At 37.1% G+C, this 26,778-nt stretch overlaps 2 protein-coding genes across 3 annotated transcripts; one reads left to right on the forward strand and one right to left on the reverse strand.

The window, feature by feature from the left end:
* Positions 1–598: 598 nt before the first annotated feature.
* Positions 599–4,965, reverse strand: TFPI2 (tissue factor pathway inhibitor 2). The gene is made up of 5 exons (XM_003921210.4): positions 4,770–4,965; positions 4,319–4,501; positions 3,214–3,393; positions 1,929–2,099; positions 599–1,564 (listed from the first exon to the last, which is right to left on the reverse strand). Exons 1-5 carry the CDS (start codon positions 4,855–4,857, stop codon positions 1,488–1,490), a joined length of 699 nt encoding a protein of 232 aa, XP_003921259.1. The 5' UTR covers positions 4,858–4,965; the 3' UTR covers positions 599–1,487.
* GNGT1 (G protein subunit gamma transducin 1) lies at positions 4,890–25,225 on the forward strand. 2 transcript variants are annotated; one of them, XM_074379443.1, is made up of 3 exons: positions 4,890–5,258; positions 20,566–20,672; positions 24,749–25,225. In XM_074379443.1, exons 2-3 carry the CDS (start codon positions 20,577–20,579, stop codon positions 24,875–24,877), a joined length of 225 nt encoding a protein of 74 aa, XP_074235544.1. In that variant the 5' UTR covers positions 4,890–5,258; positions 20,566–20,576; the 3' UTR covers positions 24,878–25,225. The 2 variants fall into 2 exon arrangements, with proteins under 2 accessions (XP_074235544.1, XP_010343711.1); XM_010345409.3 differs by having other exon boundaries at positions 20,569–20,672.
* Positions 25,226–26,778: the final 1,553 nt, after the last annotated feature.

Genomic DNA, 26,778 nt, shown 5'->3' on the forward strand with positions numbered 1-26,778 from the left:
GCTATTCTCCTAAGAGCACTGGTTCTTTTTAATGAGTATGGAGAGACCACAGTCTTTATGGTAATTGTAACTACTGCTACTGAGTTATCATTACCTCAAGGATTTTTCAATGGAAAAGTGGGAAATACAGATTTTTTTATAGAGAAAATCAGTTACGAATTTATACAGATATTTCTAATTATAACTTAAGTCAAGGATTTTTACTTAATATCTCTAATTTTATACTTATGTCTCATTTTCTCTTAACATTGAAAATCCTGACTTTTACTGTTCTAGGACCTGTGTTTCTTATGTATCCTGGGGGTCAGAAGACATGCATATGTAGATATTTTGCTAACTATTCATCCATAAAAATCTTCAACCAGTCCCCTACTGGTGAGTATCTGGTTTGTTTCTAGTTTTCAGCATCAGTCAATGTTCTCAGGCATACCTATTTGTCAAAGCAACTGAAATACATTTTTAAATGAAAGACTGTTCAAGCGAAAGGTAAATGCATTTATAATTTTTCCAAATAAGGGGCATACTTTTAAATATGTTCATCTTGCCATGAAAAATTGTTTTAATACAGAGAAAGAAAAAACCTGCTTCACTGGAATGATCATATTTAATCAATGAGAATTTATTGGTGGAATTTAAATTGTTAAATTTATGCATGGTTTCTCATGCATGGTTTATAAAAATAAACACCTTAAGCAGTACAAACATTTGAACAACTTTACTTTCCTTGGTCTCTTATAACTTCAGTGGTCTCCAACCCACTACATCTTAGGAAAAATGTAGCAGGAAAACTTTTAAAACCTTGTATCAATATGTCAACACAAATATATACATGTGAGTGGGGATTGATAGATAAATAGATAGAAATTGTGAACATTTCTGGTTTTAATAAATTGATTAGCTTTTTAAATTGGTCAAGAAAGTTATGATCTTTTAAATAAATCCCCTTATTCATTCATTGTACTGCAATCTAACACAATAAAATGGGAATAATATTAGTTGTATCTGCGTAAAAGCACTTGGAATATTTTTCAAAGTGTTGGTAAATCTCCAACTTTGTGTTCTTGGGCCTAAAATATAATCCAACTTTTAAACACAAATTGATTTTTATTTGCTAGTCCTTTTTATTCTCAAATATGTTGAAAGCACACAATTATATTGTCTTGTGCTATTTCAGTTACTATCCTCTTCTGGAATCAGGAATACAATCCCAAGAAATGGGTGAATCATATTTGCTTTTATATCTCACACACTGCAGAATTCAGTCTCACAAACAGTTGTACCATAAATTAAAAAATAAAAAATGGTAGACTCACATTTAAATAGCAGCCAGTTATATATTTTAAAAAATACAAATTTAAAAAGTGACTTATATCAATAAAAACTGGTGAATAAATCACTAATGATTTGTTTCCTCATGCTGTCATATTATTCTTCAGATAAAACCATAAAGGCAAATAAGCATTCACAAGATGACACAATAAAAATGCTTAAAATTGCTTCTTCCAAATTTTCAGGGTTCTATTGAAAAAGGGAAGCTTTGGCATCTTCCTTTGCTTCTTCAAGGCTAAAATCAATAAAAAAAAAAAATGAAAATCATACATCTCCAGTCTGTAGGCTCACTATAAATCACCATTTCTGATATGCTTATTGAGCTCACTTCATCTTATTTTTAAGGACTGTAAAGTCAAAACTCATTATACACTCAGCTAATAACACTACCTTTAAGATATGAAGATACAGCTACTGTTTACTGCAGCTAGCCAATAAAAACATTTTGACAATACTGATTAACACCATGGAGATACTTATGTAGGGGTAGCCTAGAAATGGCAATTTGCTTTTAGTGAAATAAATAAATAAAAATATAATTTTGCTGCTAAGTTATTTATAAAGTTTATCTAAAGGTGGAATAAGAAAACATTCACTACCTTTTTCACATGCACGTATGCAACCTTTCCTGCTAACAAAGTTATTGTCATTCCCTCCACAGCCAGTATAGGTGAAAGCCTCACAGGTTTTGTATCTTGGATTAAAATAATAACGAGTCACATTGGCAGAGCACAGTCCCTCATCTTTTGGACTGTAGCAATATGATAGACCTTTGTAAAAAAGAGAAGAACATTAGAAATGTTATAATACCAGAATTTTTAAATTACGGTGATTACTGAAGTAACCAAAGAAAAACTAATCCCATAGAAGCCTTATTCTGAATCCAAGATATCATACTAAACCTTTAAAAGGTGTGCTTCAAATTGCAGGTAAACTTACATGCTATATTTTGGTAACTGTAAAGTTTTATAAACTGAAGCTACATATTTGTAGTCTTTAAATATAAAGAGAAGTTAAACCCAAATACCAGATGTGGTTAGGTAAAAATGGGCTAAGTTTCAAGGACAATATATGGCATGATTTAGTAAACTTTGTTGTGTTGATAGTTTTATTTTAATGTTTTTCACAGCTCTCATTCTATTATTAATCAAGAATATAGGTATATTAATTTCCAGGTCACCACTGGAACAAAACATATCTACACAAACAAGAGAACATCCACAGCAACCGTCACCACATTAACTCAAGATTTTGCATATTCAACACAGTATAGCTATAAAGCTTTATCAAATTCTCTGCCAAAGCAAGTTTTCCTTGTTTGTTGAACTTTTTAAAAATCTCTGTGTCTGGGGGAAATCCTTGTATTGTCTCCCTCTGCAAATAATAAATACTACTCAAGAGACCATCATTTCAAGGATTCAGGGGTGGTGGCGTGAGAGGTAACAGATGGATTGGACAGAAACGTGTAGAATTGTTTGTGCTGCAATTTGCAATTACTAAAGAATATAGAAATCTAACCAAAAACTTTAGAAATAAATTTTTAAGTTTCACCATCTTAATTCTGTATATATTCCACTATCCCACATGTATAACTGATTCTGTACAAATCTGAGGTCATAACATTGATTAATGAATAATCTTTTATGTGTGAATTGAGTAGATGAGAAATAGTTCTAAAGACATAATTCAGAAGAGGCAGAAAGAAAAAATTTGAATCATGGCTTTGTCACTTCCAGTCTTAAGAACTTGACAAGTCATTAACTTGCCAGGTAATGTGAAATCATGAGAATGCAAACCACATTATTTCACATCAAATCGAATTTTTTCCCACCCAAATGTCTTAATAAAAAAGTGAAATAGAACTACCATAAAAATAGTACGTACTTTTCTTTGGTGCACAGAAGCCCATACAAGTAGCTTCATCTGGAAACATGTTCACATTCCGGTGACACCAACCGAGTAAGAATTTTTCACATGTCATGGAACTTAGGTTGAAGAAATACTTTTCTATGGACCCCTGACACTGGTCCACATTCACTTGCAGCCGACAAACTTTGGGAACTTCTAGGAAAACGAGGGCAATCAAACAATGTTAGTCAAAAGTAGCCTTCTTATTATTACTTTCAAACTTTTACTGTGTTTTCAGCAACATTTGGGGGCACAGGGAGAAGTCATATTATTGTTGGGACAGTAAATCCCCAGAACACTCCCATGAATCCAGCTATTTACCTTTTTCTTTACTTTTTTTCTAAGAGTCTGTATTCAGCTGACTCAGCTGTGATACATCTTTCAAGTTGAGTGGAAAGACTGTTTTCTCTGGGTGTTCTCTGATTGTTTGTACATATGCAGTTAATCAAAGCTTAGTCACATGAATACACGTTTTCTCCTGCCTCAGTTCCTTGAATGATAAAGCCCCATGTTCTCTTACAGGCCTTAACAGATATAATTTAAAAATTAAAAATAAAGTAAAATATAGCAGTATAATGAATCTCCACCATATTCCGCAACTAATCCAACACGTTTGAGTATCAGGACAAAAATAGAGTTGAGCCAAATCACACTTCAATAATAAAATCCACTTAAAGTATTTCAGATTGATGGATAATCGACAAGAGGAAATTATGTCCTCCAGGAGAGAGAAAAACCATAGGATTGGAACTAATGATAAATACAGAGAAGCACTTATGTTGCACCTAACACATTATTCTCTTGCATTTATTATACTCTATGATGAAGTAACAAATCTATCCCTTAGTCTGCCCAGGCATTGAATTATGATCAATGTCAGTTGGGAGACAGGAAATGTGTTAGTGGTTGTAAATTAGTGAATACTTTTGAGAAACTGAAAACCATGGGGTTTGCTTAACACGAGAAAACCCAGGCTACAACTTCCTGTAGATAGCGAGACTTGGGAAACCGGCAAAGTTGTTACTGGCTGCCTGCGCAAGGCGCGCACGAGGGAGTCCCGGGTGCGCCCGGGGGCACTTACTCTCTATCCGCCAGCAAGCGTTGTCGCAGGCCTCCTGGGTTTCGAAATTGTTGGCGTTGCCCTCGCAGCCCCCATACGTGAACTGGCCGCAGCTCTGTGTGTACCTGTCGTAGTAGTACCTAGGAATTCGGGACCGGCAGGGTCCTTTGTCCGGGGGCAGGAGACAAATCTCCGCGTTATTTCCTGCAGGAGAGTCAGAAGGAAAGGGAAAGACAGGGAAAGTGGTTAGGTGTAGCTCCTAGGAGGAAGGGGCATCCCGGGGAGTTATGTCCCCGCCGATTCCTAGCGGAGGGGCCTCTGCAGAGAAAGTGCAAACTTGGGAGCCAGTCAGGAGCCTGGAGGAAGTGGGGGTTGGAGGGCGGGTGCGCGGGGCCCTTTGGCCCACTGTGCCCTCTCCGCCCACACCGGGGGAAACTCTTTGGGGACAGAGGCTCCCAGAGTGGCCAGATACCTGTTGGCTCCTGAGCAGCATCGCCCAGTGCAGCCTCCGTTAGGAGCAGGAGCAAAATCGACAGTCCCACGGGGCGAGAGGGGTCCATGGTCCAGGGCGACTAGCCGCCCGCTGGGCGAGGCGTCCGAGATATCGCTGGGCGGGAGGAGGCGAGCAGTGTCCTGCTCCAGTCGGCCGGAGTGCCGGCTTTATGCCGGGCGAGCGTCCGGCCGACCCCCGCCGGGGCGGAGCCTGAGGGGTGGCTGATTTAAGCCGGGGGGCTGTGACCCCGCCCCTGCTGCAAACTGTGTAAGAGGGAGAGGAATTATCCGCCAACTTGAAAAGTTGAATTGAACCTGACTCCCAAACTTTCTCCTGTTGTCCAGGCTGGGCTGTTCAGAGGGAGCGTTTGTGTCAGTGATGGGAAATCTCCAACCTAGACGGAAATGACCTGCGGGTGATTGTGCCTTGAAGAAGCCTGAATCCACCTTCTGAAGCCATGAAGTACAGGTATTTGAAAGGCCGGTGGAAAGAAAGTGCGGAATTCTTGGGTCAGAGGGGAGCAGGATTCATTGCAATAGACCATCGGATTAGATTAGAAATGTAAATATGTGTTTATTTATATTTATTCATACAGATTTTAATTGAGTTCTAATTTACATTTAGTACAGGCTTAAAATATACCATAGGTGGACAGTTGGATAAATTTTGACAAGCGTATAACCACCAACAAAGAATTAGAACATTTTGGCTGGGCGTGGTGGCTCACGCCTGTAATCCCAGCACTTTGGGAGGCCAAAGAGGGTGGATCACCTGAAATCAGGAGTTCGAGACCAGCCTGTTTAACATGGTGAAACCCCATCTCTATTAAAAACACAAAAAATTAGCCGTCAGTGTTGGCAGGCGCATGTAATCGTAGCTACTCGGGAGAGAGAGAGAGAGCGAGAGCGAGAGCGAGAGAGAGCGAGAGAGAGAGAGAGAGAGAATTAGAACATTTTCATCGCCCCAGACAGAAAGTTCCCACAGATCCTTTCCCAAATCAATCCTTTCACCCTCAGGTCAGGGACAACCAGTCTTCTCATTTCTATTACCACAGATTAGTTTTGCCTCTTCTTGAATTACATATAAATGAAATCATAAAGTATTTGCTGTATGGTATTTCTTTCTCACAGTTCCTGTTTTTGAGATACACCCAGGTCATTGCATCAATAGTGTGTTCCTGTTCCTTTTAATTCCTGTGCACTAGTCCAAAATATGAATGTACCAAAATGTATGAATATCCCACAATGTATATGTTGGTGTGTGTATCAATAGTCTGTTCCTTTAAATTACTGAGTAATAATCTAAATTATGAATATACCACAAATGTCCTGTTATTGGAATTTGTGTGTTTCTAGTTTGTTTGGGGGCTCTTACAAATAAAGGTGAGTTGTGTGGACATGCAACTTTTATTACTCTTGAATAAAATACTTAGAAATATTAGATCAGGCGTCCCCAAACTACGGCCCACGGGCCGCATGCGGCCCCCTGAGGCCATTTATCCAGCCCCCCGCCGCGCTTCAGGAAGGGGCACCTCTTTCATTGGTGGTCAGTGAGAGGAGCACAGTATGTGGCGGCCCTCCAACGGTCTGAGGGACAGTGAACTGGCCCCCTGTGTAAAAAGTTTGGGGATGCCTGTATTAGATACTACCAAACAATTTTTCAAAATGATTGTACCATTTTACACCCCCACCAAGCATGTATGAAGCTATGTTTTTGCATGTAGCTATAATTTTGGAGATGAAACATAGAAGTCCAGAGAGGTAGTCTTGGGGAGTTCTGAAGATTTGACCACATCAGTGCCTTCGCACACATTTCTTCATGTCAGTACATCTGTTAAAGTTCCCTGTTCCTTTGACATATTAGCTCATGATATACTTTTTTTAAATACAATTACCTACAGTGAAATTTTACATAAAATATTAAAGACAATTTTGAAGACATTTTAATAGGATCGCTTAACGAATGTTTCTTCCCTTCTTCTTTTCTCTTGTCCTATTCAACATTCTCAAGTGAATAATTGTTCTTGACTTCTGAGGATACTGGGGGGAGTTTACAGGAGTTCTCTTTCAAGTTTTCAGGAAGCCCTGAAAAGTACAGGAGAAACTTGCTTAAAGTAGGTTAATAATCCGAGGTATTTTGCACATTATATCCTTGTGACAGTTTTCAGTCATTCTAATGTCATATTACAGGGTCGTATTCCTAGGAAAACCAGCTTGATCTGGAAATGCTGTCAGCTTTGATTACCAGATATCTATGATTAAGAATGATTGTTGAAACCATAGGGTAAATGTTTAATTTTTTTCCTACCTCTCCAGTAGGAAAAAAAAAAAATGGGATAGAGATGGCTTGTATAGTTCACTGATTTCTGTGGTGTAAATGCTCTCACTAGGGTCAATTTCAAGCTGCCACTACAGAATCACTGAATGTAGAGGTGGGAAAAGATCTCCAAGAGTCAGAGCTCCCCAGAGCCAAAACCTGTGTCAGCTGGCTCTAAGGCACCAACCACTAAGACACAAAGCCAGTTTAGGAATGACACATTTAGAGTAAAGTCAGGTTAGACCCTCCCAGTTCCTTCAAAATGTTATTAGGGGAGGGAAATTTTACCACTCATTTACTGAGAATCATATTCAGGAGACAAGTCAACTCAACTTAAAACTTACCTATTTCCATCTTCTGAATATAATTAAATAAATCTTTAAATTAGACTAACATAAAACTCAAGAACTGATACTCAGTTTTCATGCAGTACTGACTACTGTCATTCCTCTTTGTTCTAAGCTGTTGGACACTTTTTGATCATCTTTTGCTAACACAAAAAAATGAATCCCTAGACACAATGGCTCCTGCTAGTAATCCCAACACTCTGGGAGGCTAACTCAGGAGGATTCGAGGTCAGGTCAGGAGTCAGAGATCAACCTGGGCAACATAGCATGATTCCATTTCTACAAAAAAAAAGTTTAAAACTAGGTATACGCCTGTAGTCCCAGCTATATTGGAGCTGAGATGGAAGGATTGGTTAAACCCAGGAGTTTGAACTTGTGGTGAGCTATGGTCATGCCATGGCACTCCAGCCTGGGTGAGAGAGTGAGACTCTGAATCTGACTTTAAAAAAAGGAAAATGATTAGCCCTTTTGAATGAAGACAGACATTTTGGGAAATTGCATGGTGCTATGGAAAAAACAGAGTTGGAATTCAGAGATACCTGGATTTTGTTCCTAGTTACATTGGACAAGTTACTTAAAACTCTCTGAGCCTCAGTTTCCTTTTCTAATAGTCATAACTGTACCTCACAGATGCATCGTGAGGATTAAATAGAAAGTGCTTATGCATTCAAAGATGTTATTTTAGTCCCTAACACAATGGTACAAACTTCATCCAGATTATCCCATATCCTACTTCCCATTGAGAGCCTTGGCATACAATTTTGAGATGGAGCATCAACTCCCATCAGGAAACAGGGCAACATGAACTGGCCTGATGGAACTGAAGCCCATGGCCTTGCTTCCATCAGCTGTCCTCTTAACTAAGCTCATAAACCACGTCTCTGCCCACAAAGTTGTGACACTGATCAGATACCACTTCCTGCTAGTCTCTTCTAGGGCAGTGAGCTTCAGGGGGATCTCATACAGAGCAGAGTCCTCAGCCCACTCAGGGCTGCTGTATAAGGCATGGAGTGGAAATGGGAGGGGGGGGCAAAAATAGGCCTCTCACCCTTCTATGGTGTGGTCTGTAGATGAAGGTTGGAATCAGTCCTGAAAGATGCTCTAGAAATGCTGGTTTCCTTCTCCTTTCCCATGCCAAACAGGGTGCATTCTTAAAACCTCTTTGACAGCTGATGAAGAAAAGAGAATTAAAGAAGTGGAATTGGGAGAAGTTTGAGATTACCAAGCCAGATTATTTAAAAAAAAAATACTCCTCTTAATTGTAGAATAATTGAGTGCTTTTAATATACATGAAAAAAGACATCTTCCAATTTAAGGGTAATCTGAATTTCCTGGAGACTACTTTGACGTTACTGAATTTACATTTAGGATATTTTGGAAAGAACAACATGACCACCACAATCAGCCTCCAAAGGGATGTCATAGCACTTCTATCTGCTTAACCCAGTCTCTAGGCCAAAATATTGCCACAAGACTGAGGAAAGTAATTCCTTTGCTCAAAGTCAACAGGAAGTACCAGGCTAAAGATAACTGGGAAAAAGAGTTAGCCAGATTGATTTGTCATTGCTACACCAATTGACGGTTAAATTGTCTGTGGCTAAAGACAAAGGCTCAAAAGAATCTGGGGTTCTGTAAAAATAAGCCATGAAGTTGTTATAATTTGAATGCTGAATGGAACTATAATATGTTCACTTTACAGAAGTGTAAACTGAGATTACCTGCCATGGTTGTTAGCAGACCTGAGACTAGAATCCACAGTTCTGGATTCTTAGTTTTATGTTCTTTCTAATATACTCAGGCCTAGGATCTTTCTACTATACCAAGACCTTAGAGTAGAATATGAAATAACAGAATTTAAAAATGCAAAATCTGCAGTGAGTCCAGGAGCACCTCTGCATGTGTCAGATTGCTGCCTCTTATCTTTCTCACTACCACTCCTCTGGGTCCCACAAAAAATGAAGTTGCTTTTGAACTGTTTAGCCCCACCCACACCTTGAGTAGGATGCTATATCCTCTGGGAATCCTGCAGGCTCCATACGTGAATCAAGAATTTAAGAAAGGGATTGTAGCAGATGGTCTTCTTCTCTTTCAAATACCTTAGAGAGAGGTAGCATGTCTGGCTTATGAGTGAATGATGAGAATTAACTGAGCCCAGTGATGTGGGGTTACATATTATGTAACATAGTTATTTAAGGAGTTACACTGATAACTCCTTAATAAACAAAGACAGTTTTTGCTGCCTGTTAGTTTAAGCCCTGCCAAAATAAAACTTGAAATGACTCCAGCTGGCAATTATGAGGATTTCACACATCTGCTAAGAAAGGCAGTTAATCTCTTCTGAGCAATAAATGGTCATGAGGGTTTTGCTTAACTTTAAGCAACTCCTTCACCAACTAGGTATTTTTCTAACTAGCTGACCTATGTAAGAAACATTTACTCTAATGCACCTCTATCAGGCACAGAGTGCACTTGAGAGTTAGACAATAAGATGAAGCCACATAAAAGGATGGGGTATCCTCTGTGCCTAATTTTATGAATCTCCTTCTCCCTAGAAAGAAAGTTATAATAAGGGTATATAACATTTCTCTTACTGTGTACATACCTTCATTCATCTCCCTTAAAAGGAGCTGATTAAATGTTTAAAGTGTGACAACCTTTATCGTAGGCATTTGGGATACAAATATGAGGGATTTCGTAGCCTAACAGGGTAGATGAATGAACACCATATAACTCAGTTACATTACAGTGCTCTTAGTACAACACCAAAAAATATGTACTAGGTTGTATAGGATTGTAGGTGAGGAAGTAAATAAAATGTAAGCAAAGCTCAATTCCAAATAAAATCCAATCTATGCAAACATACCTGACACTACATCTTCTAAGCCTATGCAATACAGAGACTCATTCCCTCATCTATTTGTTTTGGTTGACTGTTTTAGGTGCTGTGGTTCTAACAAAGTATTGCTTTCTGCAGAAGGGCAGAATCTCAGAAACCTCTTTTCTCTGCTTCCTGGATGTACATTCCCTTACTCACGACACAGACCATCTTTTGTCTCACTTAGGTGGCTATGTCTTTAACTGTGAATGGCATCCACAAGATTGGGGCAAATTTTAGATGATTTTATCCAAGACCTCCCAACTCAATGGAGCCTCACTACCTAGCCAAAATTCTAGGCTTGGTTACTAAGCCCCTGGCACATCAAGAATGGAGAAAGAAAGAGAAATGTTCCCCTAATCCCTATATACCATGTGGAAATCTCCTTAACAACCACAATACTAGTGGACATATACTTAGTGAAAATTTGCACTATGCCTTGAATTTTTTGGCTCATTAAATCCCATGCAATAACCACTTGAGGGAGATACATTACTCTCCCTGCTCTGCATATGAGAAAGCTGAACCTTTTGATAGATATGTGACTTTCCCAAAGCTATTCAATTAGCACAGGCAGTTTAAATCCTGATCCCCTGGTCTCATTGACTGTATATACATTCTTTTGTTCCACATTAATGAAGGCCAAAGTCAAGCTTATTATATATGTTTTCATGACCCTGGTTCAGTACCCGGAGAGTGCTATATCAGTTTTCGTTTCTATGCAAACATAAACTTCATAATTCATTCATAGGGCAAACAGGTAGTACAATTTAAATACATTGCCATAATACTCTAAGAGGAACATCTGCCAAAACTGATAATCAGATTAGAGGATTGAGAGAATTAATCACTAAACTTCTCATTTTCAGGGTTATATTTAGCAGAAAGTAATGGACATTGACCTTTCAAATGTAAAGACACCTTTTCTTTCAAAATTATTGTCTTTTTATTATGTGGCCAAAATCTCGTGTTAGTTATGTATCAATTACTGTAATGCCATATGCCCTCCAAATGCTCATTTGTTTTGGCTTATGTTGAAAAGCTTTTGTATCTTAAATCACACATGAGGAACAATCTGCTATTTGGGGCAGGGAAAGGCAATAGCTGCAGTTTGAAAGGAACACACATCTCCTAGGACTCTCACTACTTTTTTCTCCTATTGACTATTAGCTGAGGAAAAACTGAGTGGAGCTGAAAAGTTTGCATTAGAAGAGAATTGAATATGTTAGCCTGGACTACATATTCTGAACCACCCAGGGAAGGGTGAGTTGTTTCTTTCAGCCAGCTGGATCTCAGGTATCTTTGGTCTTCCTTTCTCTTACAATGGAAGTAATGTTCAGGACTAATCAGAGACCAACCGCTTATCTACTGCTCTTCATCCTTTTTTCTCTTGTTTTTTCAAGAGTGGCTTTACTCCTTCCACTCTTCAACAGCATCAGCTCTGTCCACTCTTACTCTTTGGCACGCACACCTAGATTTTAATAATTTCCATCTAGAATGCTCTGTCTCTGACTTTTCTTCAGCCCACAGTTAAAATTTATATTTGACTCTATATTCTTCTTCTATAAGTGTTCCCACCTCACTGCTCCCTTTTCCAGACAAATTTATCAAAAATTTTACTTCCATGTCTTCCTTCATTTCTTCATCTCTCTTGCTTTTTCCAGGTCCCTACAATTAAACTTCCTTTGAGAAGAGGAAGAGCAGGAAGTGCTATTGTCAAGAGCAACCTTGACACATGCTACTAGACCTCTCAATATATGACACCCAAAGCAACTGTCCTTAAAATCACTTAACATCACATTTTCCATAACATTTTATCTAAATTCTTTTTAGTATTTAACAATTGAAAATACTTCCTCATTCTTTAAATGTTTTCTCAGTATTCATGATACCACATTCTTCTGTTTTTTTCCTACTTTGTTGACTGCTCCTTCTCAAATCAATCTGCCCTTTTCTAATAACCATTAGAGGGTAGGTGACTCAAGGCTCAACCCTGAGAATTCTTTTCTAACCATATTATTTTCTTATGTAATTTCAAATGCATATACATATAAACCTTGCACACACATATACACATGCATATATATATATATGAATATATTTGTGTGTTTCTTGATCTCTCCTCAAAATTTCAAACATTCATATCTATTTAGTATCTCCATTTGGATGTGTAATAGAATTGCAAATATTTTGTGTCTTAAGGTCTTGATTATACATCTCCAGTCTTCCTCCTTTCTGTAAATGACCCTTCTACTTAGATTCTCAAAGCACAATCTCTGGAGTCATTCTTGAGAGCTTCCACTGCTTAATTACTCAATCAATCAATAGTCCTTTTAATTGTACCTCCAAATCACTTTTTTTTTTCTGATTCAGAGTTTCACTCTTTCATCTAGGCCAGAATGCAATGGTGCAATCTCAGTTCGTTGCAACCTCTGCCTCCTCGGACCAAGTGATTCTCTGCCTCAGCCTCCTGAGTAGCAGGGATTACAGGTGCCCAGCCCCATGCCCAGCTAAGTTTTTGTATTTTCAGTAGAGACAGGGTTTTGCCATGTTAGTCAGGCTGGTCTCGAACTTCTGACTTCAGGTGATCCACTTGCCTTGGCCTCCCAAAGTGCTGGGATTATAGCCAAATTACATTTTTTAATCTGCTCATATCTGTTTATAGCCACAACAACCAGTGTAGTTCAGGTGTGCAATTTCTAAGGAACCATTACATTAAGTTCTTACCTAAACTCCTTGTTTTCACCTTTGTTTCCCCATTAACCCCACACAGAAGTTTGAGTACTTTTAATACATCAAATCAGTAAAAAAAAAAGTTTTACTTATCTAATCCTCTCACTGTTACATAAGCTCTGTGAGAGCACAAAGCTTACCTGTCCTATTTATCACTGTATTATGGAGCCAAGAATAAGACCTGGGAAGTAGGCTCTCATGTACATCTGTGAAATAAACAAACGACTTTGTATTAGGACTATCCCTCTTCTTTACAAATGTCTTGAAAACTTAAACAGCAAGTGGAAACAGAGAAATAAACTTGTTCTGGGAAAGAAAGTGAGTTGTCATAGAATGTATTTGGTTGTCTATAAGTCACGTGTACCTTGAAAGTAAGCTAACATGTTGAGAGAGAATGATAACCATGTAATAAAATAGCAACTGTTACATAAGCAACTGCCTTTCAAAAATCAACTATGATAAAAATTTGTGATCAACCTGACCAGTTGGAAAAAAAATAAAAGCTACCTTTTATTTGGCCATAAAAATTCAACTGAAAAAAATGATATATACTGAGGAGTTATACGCACAGCAAGAGATAAGAAAGCTGAATTTGATGCTTTAACCTCAGGCAATCAAATGAGTGCCTAGCTCATGGTAATCACATAATAAATATTTGATGAATAAATAAATACTATGTGAGCTGCTGTCATTTTACCAGCCTAGGTAGAAAGACAGGAAAAAGAGAGTAGATACATAGAGATAAGGGCATTGCATGTTGAGTATTTATCAAAGTGTCTGTTATATGATAAATATAATATCATCGTATTTAGTCCTCAAGACAGCAAACTCACTGTCCTTTGTAAATTTCAGCTCATCTCCCTGACTTTCAAGTGCTCCAGAGTTTAATCCTTTGTTCTCTTCTCTTTCCTATTTACCGTTGGTATTCTCCACTGTTCTCATGGTTCTCCCCAAAATTCTGTCCTCTTCCCTAAACTCCAGACCACCTACTCAATGAATGGCTAACAAATCTCTGAGATTCAGGGTTCCCTTTTCATATCTCTGATCTCAGGAAATAGCAAATCCCTTCTTTTGGTTGCTCAGACCAAAAACTATAGTGTCATCTTGATTTTTCTCTTCTTTCTCTCTCTCTCTCTCTCTCTCTCTTTCATTCTACACCTGATCTGTCAGCACATCCTGATGTCTCTGCTTTTAAAATGCATTTAGCATCTTAGCAGTTGTCCCCATCTTCACCTTGACTACAATTGCCTCTTCTTTGCTTCTACACTTGCCCGCTATGAGCTAGCTTCCAAATAGCTCCCTGCTGAAGTATATGATAGATAATGTCACTCTGTTACTCAGAATCTTCCAAACTTCCCTAAGTCACTCATAGTAAAGCAAGAGTTTTTACAGTGGCCTGTAAGTCCTATATGGCCACTTGGTTCATAAGATACTTCTCCCTTGAATTCACTGGGCTTCTCATATTAATACTTGTCTACCATTGTCTTGTATTTGCTGTTCCCTGGAATGATTTTCTCTTTGATACCTACAAAGCCCACTCGCATTTCCCTCAGATCGTCACTCAAGTAGCATTGTCCACACAGAGGGCTTCTTTGGCCTTCGTCTCTATAGTTTTTACATTGTTAACACTGTTATTTCTTTCCTGCTTTATTTTTCTCCTTAGCACTTATCTCAATCAAAATTTGGCATATTTTACTTTTGTATTTTTGTGAGTGCCTATCTCCTTTACTGAGAATGTAAGTTCCTTAAGGGGAAAGGTTTTTATCTGTTTTTTTCCTCTGCTGTATCTCAAGCACCTAGAATTCTGTCTGGCACACAATAGGCATTCAGTAAAAATTCTTAGCTGTTATCGTCTAATAATGCCAAGTTAAATGTCAGGATAAAAAAGAATAGTATAGAATAAGTAAGTTTACATCCATGTGATTACAAGCTTATTGTGCATAATACAGTGGATTTATTTCTGAAAAATGATCAAATATGTATACATGTTTATAAATCAAATAATAATTAAAATGTGCTGGCAACATCACTATTTCAAAAAATCTGTAATTAATCCTCTAAAAAATAAGTTTTAAAAATAATTTGATTAATTTCTCCCTAGTCTAGCTTTTCATAAATTAAATATTTATCAGGTATTCTTCAAAATATACTTATGTGTAATGTGTAAAAACAAACAGAAAACAGGTGGCCTTTGAACTTTACCTCAACTCATTTTTAATTCTAAAATAAATTAGCAAGAAATGTAATAGAAGCTCTGAATGACATCATGAGATAAACTACTCTATAGAGTTCTATCTTCCCAAAGTGTTTAATATCACTAAAATGTGGTGCGTTTAAGGAAGCTTCCCCACCCCTCTACTAATGACCTCCATGATCTGCTTGCATTGCTAAGCATAGCTGCCTTTCTTTTCTACACTTTGTCAATGTAACAGTTTTCTTTGAGAATTCTCAATGTATTGAGAAGTAACCATTAAAAATGTTTTACATTTTTACAGAAATTGCCTCAGCAACTATGCCGTGTTGAACTACCATTTCCCAATGAGTAGCTACTCCTTTAACAATCTTTAACAATCATTTAAACTGATATCATTATTGTGGGCCATATTTGGCTAATAAAAACTCATTCTAGTATTTAAGACCAAGAAAAGTCAAGGCAATGTACGTTTCCTCCACCACTTCTGGAGCTCTATGACCATGAATTCCATTGAATTCTGAGTCCCATTTGTCCAAGAAATGTTTCACAATGGCCTATTTAAAGCCATCAATATAGGGAGGGTGAGGCAGGAGGATCGCTTCAGCTCAGGAGTTTGAGATCAGCCTGGGCAATATGGCAAGATCCTATCTCTATTAAAAAAATTTACATTCACTGGACATGGTGGCATATGCCTGTAGTCCCAGCTACTCAGGAGGCTGAGGTAGGAGGATCACTTGGACCTGGGAGGTCAAGGCTGCAGTGAGCAGTGATCACATCACTGCACTCCAGCCTGCGTGACAGAGTGAGACCCTGTCTCAAGAAACCCCACCAAACCCATCAGTATGGTACCTGTATTAGTTAGGGTTCTCTAGAGGAACAGAACTAGTAGGATATCTATCTATCTATCTATCTAGGAGTTTATTAAGGAGTATTAACTCACACAATCACAAAGTGTGTAATAGGCTGTCTGCAAAGTGAGGAGCAAGGAAGCTATTCTGAGTCCCAAAGCTGAAGAACTTGGAGTCTGATGTTTAAGGGCAGGAAGCATCCAGCACAGGAGAAAAATGTAGGCTGGGAGGCTAAGCCAGTCTAGCCTTTTCATCTTGTTCTGCCTGCTTTTTATTCTGACCATGGTGGCAGCTGATTTGATTGTGCCTGCCTAGATTAAGGGTGGGTCTGCCTTTTTCAGCCTACTGACTCAAATGTTAAGCTCCTTTGGCAATACCCTCACAGACACACCCAGGATCAATACTTTGCATCCTTCAGTCCAATCAAGTTGACACTCAGTATTAATCATCACAGTACCTAAATTATATTTATAAAATACAAAAATGCAGCAAATTATATAGATTAAATATAATATGAAAGTATTCATCATGACTGTACATAATAAAATAGATGTTTTTTGTGTATAAAAAACATCTGGACATAGCAGCTGAGAATAAAGACTGACATATATATCAAGCCTATGGCTACAATGAGTGATGATTTTCTGAAAGAGAAAAAAATTACTGTTGTATGGTCTCCCTTTTATTATATGCATTATTGTAAAAAGTATCCATAATAACCATGAAAAATATTTTGTTTCTATGTAAAATGAAGTGTTTCAAGATTCAAAGAACTGTAACTATGGTTTCTGCCTATGTGGAAGTCTGACATGATATTTGACAGTCATGCTGAATGTGTCACATTTCATCTTATGCAGCAGGATCCCGGAAAATGCAACATATCTGACCTTCCTTATCCATACCTGCAAAAACTACAGAATATCTTTATAAACAAGCTGATATATTTTCATAAGGGCCCCTAGGGGGAAGTATTGCCCCCATTGAGAACCAGGGATCTGTGAATGGGCTACAGCTCTGAAATACCTCCCCCAATCCCACCGTCTTGCCTTTTATTGGCCCTTCAATACTCTGATGGTAGTGCAGGATGGATGAAGAAGTGAAAGGGCAAACATCTTAACTGGGGTATGGTTTCCCCCTGGGCTGGCTGTAATAGCAATCTTAGCTTGTTTGGCTATAGGTCTTCAGTCTTCCCCTTAAATTTTGACTAAAGGTGGGGTGGGGATGGTTGGCAAAAGGGTCAATAATCTGATCTAGTCTATTAGGACTTTTTGTGGAGAGATTGACCAACCTGAAAGCTTAGAATATGAGAGGCAGCCTTAATGCTATTTGTCATCAACTCTGGACTTTCTATGTCATTCTGGGTATGAAAAAACAAATCCACTCCTTTATACTAGTTTGAGAGAGATGTGCTGGAATGAAAAACACCCCATCTCAGAAAACAAACACCTGTGTTGTAACCCCAGCTGAACTGCCCCTCATTGTGTCATTTGGGCATTCAAACTTGCTGGAATGCCTTTGCTGCATCTGCAAAATGGAATAGGTGATAAAGTAGACAATATTATATTTGAATTATTTGGACCATTGACTTCAATAGAACACTAAACACTTGGAATCTCCATAATATTCACTGTCCTTCTTTGTATACTTGAAATAAGTAAAAATTTTGATCCCCACTCTGATTTTTTCATCTGAGACCCATGCCATCAAATCTGGTAAGAATTCTAGAATATTCTAATAATATATTTGCTTTAAACAAAGTGATTTTAATGTTTAATATTATTGAGCATGGTCAATCACAGCATTTTAGAGTTAAGAAATCATTTACTAATAAAATAAAGTTAGAAAATTTGGATTCTTTTCTGTTTAGGTAAATGCATATGACAGAGGTTAGGTGACTTTATCAATACTTCCTGATCTCTTCTATATACCAAACAATATACAGAACAATAGAAAGCAATGAGGACATGAAAAAGTTATGCAATTTATGACCTCTCTTGTAAAGGGTCTAAAAATCCACTGTGTCTTAGATTGGAGTTCCTAGAAGCAAAGCCTAAGACAAGAATTCTTGTCTAAGTAAGTTTTAGGGCAAGCTGTCAGGAGAAATTGCTAAAGGAGTAAGGAAATTAGGATAGGGCAAGAGGAGAAGTTAGTAAAAAGTGGTTTCAGAAGTCTAGCATCATTCTTAACCCATAGAAAGCTCTGGAAGTTTCACAATTGCAACAAAGTTTTTCAGCCCAGAAGCAAGGGGGTTAGGCTGATAGAACCCCACATCAGCCTGACTTTTGCTCCAAGTCAACCTTAGGGGTCAGACGGGAGCATAATCTCCCAGGCATCACAAGAAGAAGTGTTGCCCATCAGCCAAGAGCCAACATGTGCAAAAAGTTTGCCCTTGACAGTCAACATCTGCAGCTGCTGCAGACTAGGTATCTTACCCTGGAAAAAAAAAGAAAGCTGAGCAGAGCAACCGCAGCACCTGCAATGCATGATATCAAAGGAGCGAAATTATGTACACATGATCTCCTTTAAGCTTATCGATAATACTACCTATCTCCTTTAAGAGTACCTAAGATCACCTATATTATATGACAAGGGCCATATATGAAACTACAGTTTGAAATTCCAGAAGTACAACAGAGTGAATAACACCAGCTAACATGCGAGTGCTTGCTCTGTATTGCATGCTGTTACAAAGTCCTTACCTATGTTACCCCCATTTAATCTTCTCAACAAATCTACATGGTAGGTAATATTATTGCCCCTATTTCCCTGTAAACTAAGGCACAGACAGGTTAAGTAACTTGATGAGGATGACACAGCTAGCAAGCACCAGTAAATGACTGTTTTGTTGGCAAGTATGTGAGAGGGCTTCCTAGAGTAGAGAAAATGAAATTCTAAACCCTACCCAAGATCTACTAAATTAGAAAGTCTAAGGTTGGACTCATAACTTTAATGAGTTTCCTTAAGTGATTCCTCCACACACTGAAGTGTGAAGAACCGTTATCTAGAGGAATTAAAAGTTTTCCAAAATGAAGAAAAGTTGTGCAATGAACAATGTCAAAAGGTAAAAATTATCATCAAAAATATGAACCTTTATATTTAGTCTAAAGGAGTGGGAAGGAAATTGAGATTAAAATTTGGGCTCCTAAATTCAAAACAGGATTATACAGGAAGAAATTACCTTTGTATAGTCATATTGTTTCTTAAAGAACAGAATAGCAAAAATAAAAACAGAGGAAACATTGGGTTCAGGTACCCGTAGTGTATTATTTTCTACCTCTAGAAAATAGTTGACCTATGTAGGCATTTGTCCCTTAAAAATATCTTAAACTACAACTTATCCAGAGAAGAACAGGGTATTATAAGACTGGAAAGGGAAAGAATCTTTCTTCAAAGATTTTGGAAATGAAAACACCATCTAAATACAAGGAAATAAGTTAATTGCTGATATATTACTAGCAGAATATTTTCATGTAGATGTAAAATGTTATGTTGTTCTCTGAAATAGTGTGTGATCTGAATATGCTTACTTTTACAATCATTCATTGTAAAATTTGGATAGGGAGAAGAGGGAGACACTACAGGCACAATGCCACTTGGCTACACTTAAATCTTTCCCAGGTAATTTCACAGGAATATCACCAGCTACTGAGCCTTTTTCCCAAGTACCCATGGTCTAACTGGGGAGAAGAGGAATTGTTAAGAGGGCAGAAGAGTCTGTTCTTCTAGTAGGATGTCTATTGGTAGATCACACTTGCTATGTCCCATTTAACCTGCTAAATTTGCTCATCGTTGTTACTAGATTCATTGTGACAGTTACAGGCAAATTCCAGGTGTTGTTGCAAAACACTTCTAAGTAATACATTCATTTATTTCTGATTAAGAAGTCTGTTTGTTTACTATATTTCCATTTGATGGGTACAAATTTCAATCCATTATTTATAATGAACTTATAGTGATACTTTTTATGTGGTTCCCTTTTAATACCAGATTAAATACTCTAGAGATTTAGGGAATTAGTGGACAGTCCTCCAAATGACCTCAAACTAAGTTAAATGACATAAAACATACGGTTGAAGGGTTTTGGAATTGAAGGTAAGGATTGGAAACCCAAAATTCTACACTGTACAAAAGCCCAGGGGCAAGGAGCAGCTTTAAGATTTTAAATTATATGCTGACTAAATCCACCCCTCCCGACAAACCTACTGACAGGTGTCTAGGGTCAAATGCCCGACTTAATCATATTAGTGAAGATTAGGAAGAAGCTTTAAAATCCCAAGGTTAGTGTGCATTGACAGAATTGTTAAGAGAGAGAGCTCATGAGAAATTGGTTATTGTGAGATATTTAAAATAAAACAAAGAACAGTTTACTTTGTAAGTTAAGAGCTAAGTGAAGTGTTGACTAAGACTGACTTGAAACAACTCCAGCAATTCATGTGTAGGTGCTAACCTTCTACATTTTCAGCAGGCAAAAAGATGCCAGTAATCAATATTGAGGACCTGACAGAGAAGGACAAATTGAAGATGGAAGTTGACCAGCTCAAGAAAGAAGTGACACTGGAAAGAATGCTAGTAAGTTACTGCTTTCTTTAGAATTTTATTTTAAACTAGAGATATTGTTGGAATACCAGGTTAGAAAATATTGACTGAAAAGGTTCAATGTAGTTATAACTAAATTGTTCATGTAAAAAATTATCAAAGATTAAGAAAATTAATAATAAATCACAATCATCTCTTGATTTAGATTCTAAATCAAGGAGATTGGCAAACAATTTTTTTAATGGCCAAACCCAATCCATAGCTTCTTTTTGTATGACCACTAAGATAGGAATGCTCTTATATTTTTAAGGAGTTGTAAAAAAGAAAAAAAGAGCAAGAAAGAAAAGAAAAAAGAAGAGAGAAAGTAGAGAATATGAAAGAGAAACCATATTTTAGCTAAGCAGTAAAATGAATATATACATGCAATACATACAGGCATTTTGTTTTTACTTTTCTAAACCTCTCTTTATAATGCAATATTTTTATATTAATATTTTGATAGAAAGTTTTAATATTGCTGTAATGCTTTAAGCTATAGTTTCATCCCTTCCTGCACTGTTATGGTCAGTAATAAATGAATACATTCTACTCTTCTTTGGTAAATTAAGATGAGTTCAAACATAAGAACTTACCTGGTTTCTCCTAAAAACATCTGACAAATCTTGGAAAGGGTTCACTGCCAGTAGAAGGAGCAGAAATGGCAAAGGAATAAACCACTAAACAAACAGTGACTGCTAAAAGCTTGGAGAACGTGGATATGTATTTTAGATCTCTTCATTTTAGGAAAGTTATTAATAGTAGAATAAAAACTCCACAAGTGGTAATAGCATATCTTACATTTTAAAAACATCTCATTTTATCAGGACAAAGTAAAAAAGGAGTTTTTGTTATCTTCATACTTTGTTCAAAATGCCTACTCCCAGTCAAAACTGGGATTTTTGGCTTCATCTATGTTTATAATAATCTCAAACTCCCCTGTTGCTCTTTCCATACAGGTAAAACATGTTTTGCTGTAAAGATAAAATTAAATCTAAAGCTTAGAACGTACACCAAACAAGTTAAAGTCCTTATTTTTACAATTCAGGGTAAATAAAATACACTTTGGGGTAAAGAAAAGTTTTCTCTTCTTAAGTAGAAATATCCAAAAGCTGTTTTATTATCAGGATTGCTGGTTTGTAGGCAAAGTGGTTGTCTTCCTGTTTATTATTCACTGTGTTAAGTTCACCTTGGACTCTTTATTTTGGGTAAACATCACATATATCGCCATTCATCAGGCTTTGGGGTTCCTTTTCCCTAGTATTCAGTGTCTCTCTTTTCTTGGAAATCAAAGCAATTTAATAGCAGACTGCAAAAACTCCATATATACATACACAAACACACATACATACACACACACACACACACACACACACACACACACACACACATACATATACATGTACTCTCTTAGTCTGTTCAGGCTGCTGTACCAGAATACCATAGACTGGGTGTCTTATAACCAACAGAAATGTATTTCTCACAGTTCTGGAAGCTGGGACATAAAAGATCAAGGCACCAGCAGATTCCGTGTCTAGCCAGGGCCTGATCCCTCCTTCATGAACACCTGTCTTTACACTTTTTCCTCACCTGTTGAAAGGGGTGAGGAAGCTCTCTGGGGTCTCTTTATAAGGACAGTAATCCTGTTTATGAGAGCTCTGTCTTCATCACCTAATCACCTACCAAAAACCTCACCTTAGGGGTTAGGAATTCAACAAATAAATTTTTGGAGGACACAAATATTCAACCTGATACACATATATATATACACACATATATACACACACATATATACATATATACACATATACATATATACACACACATATATACATATATTTATACACATATATATGTATCAGGTTGAATATTTGTGTCCTCCAAAATAAATATATATATATATATGTAGAAATATATGTAATATATAGAAATATTTATATAATATATAATAAATATACACATTCTATTTAAAACGGAACTTCCAGGTCGTGATCCCCTAGCTCTGATGTACAATCAGTACAGTATGGTTAAGTGGATATACTCAGTATGGGTAAGTGGTTAAGTGGATAATCAGTACAGTATGGTTAATTGGATATACTCTGAAACCATATTCCCAGCTCAGATTCTTGCTCCACAACAACTTTCTGCCTGTGTAACCCTTATCTATGTTTTATAATTTACCTTTGCCTCTGTTTCTTCAAAACAGCAATAGTAATAGCATCTAATTCAGAGGATAATTGGGAGGAATAAACAAGATAATATATGCAAAGCTCTGAGAACAATGCCTAGTAATAGCAAGTGCATTATATCATTATATTATTATTATCCTAAAATTATTATTATTGATTCTATGAATGAGACTGATTCATATTATACTTCAATTTTTTTTAGTAAGACAAGTCTTTGCATCCAGTTTCTAAAGTTGCAGATTTGCAATGCCTATAAGTCAATGTAATAGGCAATAACTAAAGACAATCTTTGTAGTAATAGCTAAAAATAGCTACCATTTGATTATGCATCTTTTTGTGCCAGGCACCTGTTAGGCATTTAAGGCCACCAATGCAGCTATTCCTATTTTATACATGAAGTAAATGTACCTTAGATGAACTGCTTTAACTTAGGCTGTATAGCTAGTAAATGAGAAGAGCCTTGTAATCCTGTGTTAAACTACATAGATTTCTAATAAGCCTCATTGAAATAATTTTTAAACCTATACATACGTAGAATTTTAAGTAGTTTGTTCCTCCCATTCTCATATCCTCAGATCCTAGCCAGGCACTGTCAAAACCAACCCTTTACTGACTACTGAATTAAGGATAGCAATTTATACCTCTGTTCCTGTCATCTGTGTGGAGCCAAAAGCAGTGGCTTTTGGAGGAGAGTGTGGGACCATTGAGGAAGAGGGGAAAAAAGTGAATCTAAATTAATGCATATGTAAAAGTTTTGTAAATCTGCAAGTATCATCCTTTGAAGGAAGAACCTAACCTAACAAATGCTTCCTTGCCAGAGTTGAAAATAATTTGTTCTAATATGTAGATAATGAGTTTGCATAGTTGTAAAATAATCTTAAGTCTTATATCAAATGTTCCTTTGAATTTACATACAAAGTGGCAGAAAGATTTCATTTGGAAAACCAGTAAAATGGTGAAATGACCCATGGAATGGCCACTTAGTAGACTGACAAAAATAAAGTAGCTCGGTGTTACTGTCATGAAAGATACACTAATTGAAAACAAAACATGTTGAAGCTAAAAGAGTTTGAATAATTTGATTTTGTGTGTGTGTGTGTGTGTGTGTGTGTGTGTATGTATATTTACATATGTATTGAATACCACCTCTCTCTAGAAGGAACGTTAAGTGGGACATTAACAGGCTCTAACTGAGTCCATTAAAATGTTACGACCTGATTTTTCACTAAATCATTACTATAATGGTGCAGATAAGTGAAGAGCAAGCTCATAAACAAAATGAATAATTCAGTCCAGCAAATTATTCACTGAGCACTGAAGAACACAGGCTATGTTCTAGATGCCTGAGATACATTGAACAAATCAGCCAAAGGTCCCTGACCCCTTGGAGCTCACCTAGTGCACCGCCATGATCAGTCATTATAGGTAAGTGTGAGGTAAAATTATATGTGTCTACTTCTGAGAATTCGGAGATGATGATAAGCCTGGAATTTAATAATTATTCATTATCTTCAAGCTTTACAAGTCACATTTTTGGAATGAGGAAAAAGATTTAATCAACATGAACTCTGGTGACACCCTTGACTTCTGTTGCCAGCTATGTTCTGATCCCTGGGTCTTGTCTCCTTTGAAGTTGGAGGCAGTGTCTGTTGGGAATCTTTAGCTGGAGTGTGGCCAGCTGTTTTTCTTTGTCTGGAGATATATCCAGGAGGACTGGGAAGGGAGCAACTTTCTTCTTTCCTACAAAGTACATGCATTGGCGGAAAGCAGAGAGAATCATACAGAAAATATACAACATGAAAATTTATTGTAATAAATAATTATTGGCATCTGGAGTATTCTGCTTTAAACTAAATGAGTCATCCCTTTTTCTTACCCCTTAAGGTATCCAAATGTTGTGAAGAAGTAAGAGATTACGTTGAAGAACGATCTGGCGAGGATCCACTGGTAAAGGGCGTCCCAGAGGAAAAAAATCCCTTCAAGGAACTCAAAGGAGGTTGCGTGATTTCATAATACAAAAAAAAAAAAAATTAAAAAAAAAATCCTTGAGAATATCTCAAATGTTAACGACAATATGGATTTTTCGCATATGTAATACTATTACTAAGCACGTATATGATTTTTAAATTTATAGATGCAAACTTTTAATAAAAATTGGGATGAGGTAACCCATCAGTCTATGTTTTTCTTAACAAATCTAGCACAGGGGTTAATATATAATTGACAATAAATTTTGCTTAACTTTCTTTAAAAAGAATTACTATGTTTTATGAGTGAGTCTATATTTTTCTAAGTTGTCAACATGTATTTACTGTTTTATGTTTTTTCACTTTCCTTTCAACATTTATAGCTTTCTACCCAGAAATTTTATGGTTAGATTTCTATTTTCCTTCCCAACCTTTCTTTTGCTTACAAATTAGGAAGCTTATTCTTCTGATACACAGGTCACCTATCTTATGACTTTTCCTCAGAATGCCAACTGGCTTAAGGGTTCAGCCTGTGGTCACAGAGCACAGTGAATTTAACCACAGCAGAATCATGGTCATGAGCATGCATTTAGGAGCCAGACAGTTCTGGCTCTGCCACTTTACTGCCTAACTGACTTTGGATAAGCTACTTAATTCTTTCTAAATTTGTTTCTTCTAGCATAGGATGAAGAAAATAATGGTTGTATCTTCTGTCTTGTATGGGGGTTAAATAGTACACTAATGCAACTATAACAGCGTATTACCTGGCCCATGGTAAGATACAATAAGTGTTAACTAGTATTATTACTGAGAAAGGATCTAGACAAAATTTCCAAAATCCTTTAAGATACATGCTATTTTGCCCTTTCCTCATGAAGACTCTCAACAACACAGTCTTTTCTATAACAAGGTGAGCACACATGATAGAGAAATCACCATCACCTACATCAGGTCCTTCTGGCATCCAGAAGTTTGCATGAGTCACATTTCACTACTTTTGTGTTAATGACTAAGAGATAATTTGTCCTTGCTTCTGTAACAAATGACAAGTTGTAGTTACTCAAATCAGAACCACTTTTGTTGTGTTTTCTTGTTGCTGTCTCACATTTACAGTGTTATTTTGTATACTTCAATGATTAGAATACTCAGAAATACTAACTGACTGTCATCCTCTAAAAAAACAAAACAAAACATTAAGATCATCTATTATTTGGTCTGGAAGGGAGTCTGAAAGTTGTACCAACTTTGGCTCCTAGCACAGTGCCCTCCAACTCTGACCATCATAAATGCTCAACAAATATCTGTTGACTCTTGTCTAACCCCTTCATTTTGAAACGGAGAAAATAAAGTTTCAGAGAAGTGACCTGACACATTTCTCCAGTCAAGACTCTGGGCTTCTGGCTGAACAGTTAGCAACATACCCCACCACATGTCTTCATCAAATATGCTTTGAGTATTAAGGGATTCCTGAATTAGTTACTGAACCCTTATCTATTTTTCCTCAGGAAAAGCTTTTTTTCCTCCTATTTAAATTTACAAAACCCTCTCCGTAGAGCTCCCCCAACCTCCACCAAGTGCATCTTCTCTCTCTCTCCCACTCTGTTTTCTTCCATAGCACTGTCACCATCTGGCATACTACAATTTATTTGTTTATTTAATTGTGGTCTGTCTCCAGAAGTTTTCCATCTGCAAGTTAGTATTTATTGAAGTCTTCCGCATATCCCCTCTTCTCTGATTAAAATAAATACAAAGTAAGTATTTGCTATGGCATTCAGTAACATGTAGAATATGGTCATAACCAACATCTCTAGCTTTCAGTTTACAGCTGGAGATAGATTTTGAAGCCCAATGATGTTATGTTAAAACCCCGACTCTTCTTCCTTGCAGGTGAGAACTTTGGACAAATGATTTCAACTCTTTGAACCTATTTTTTTCCTTTCATGTATA

The sequence above is a fragment of the Saimiri boliviensis genome, chromosome 10 (genome assembly GCF_048565385.1).
Source record: "Saimiri boliviensis isolate mSaiBol1 chromosome 10, mSaiBol1.pri, whole genome shotgun sequence".
NCBI classification, from domain to species: Eukaryota; Metazoa; Chordata; class Mammalia; order Primates; family Cebidae; genus Saimiri; species Saimiri boliviensis.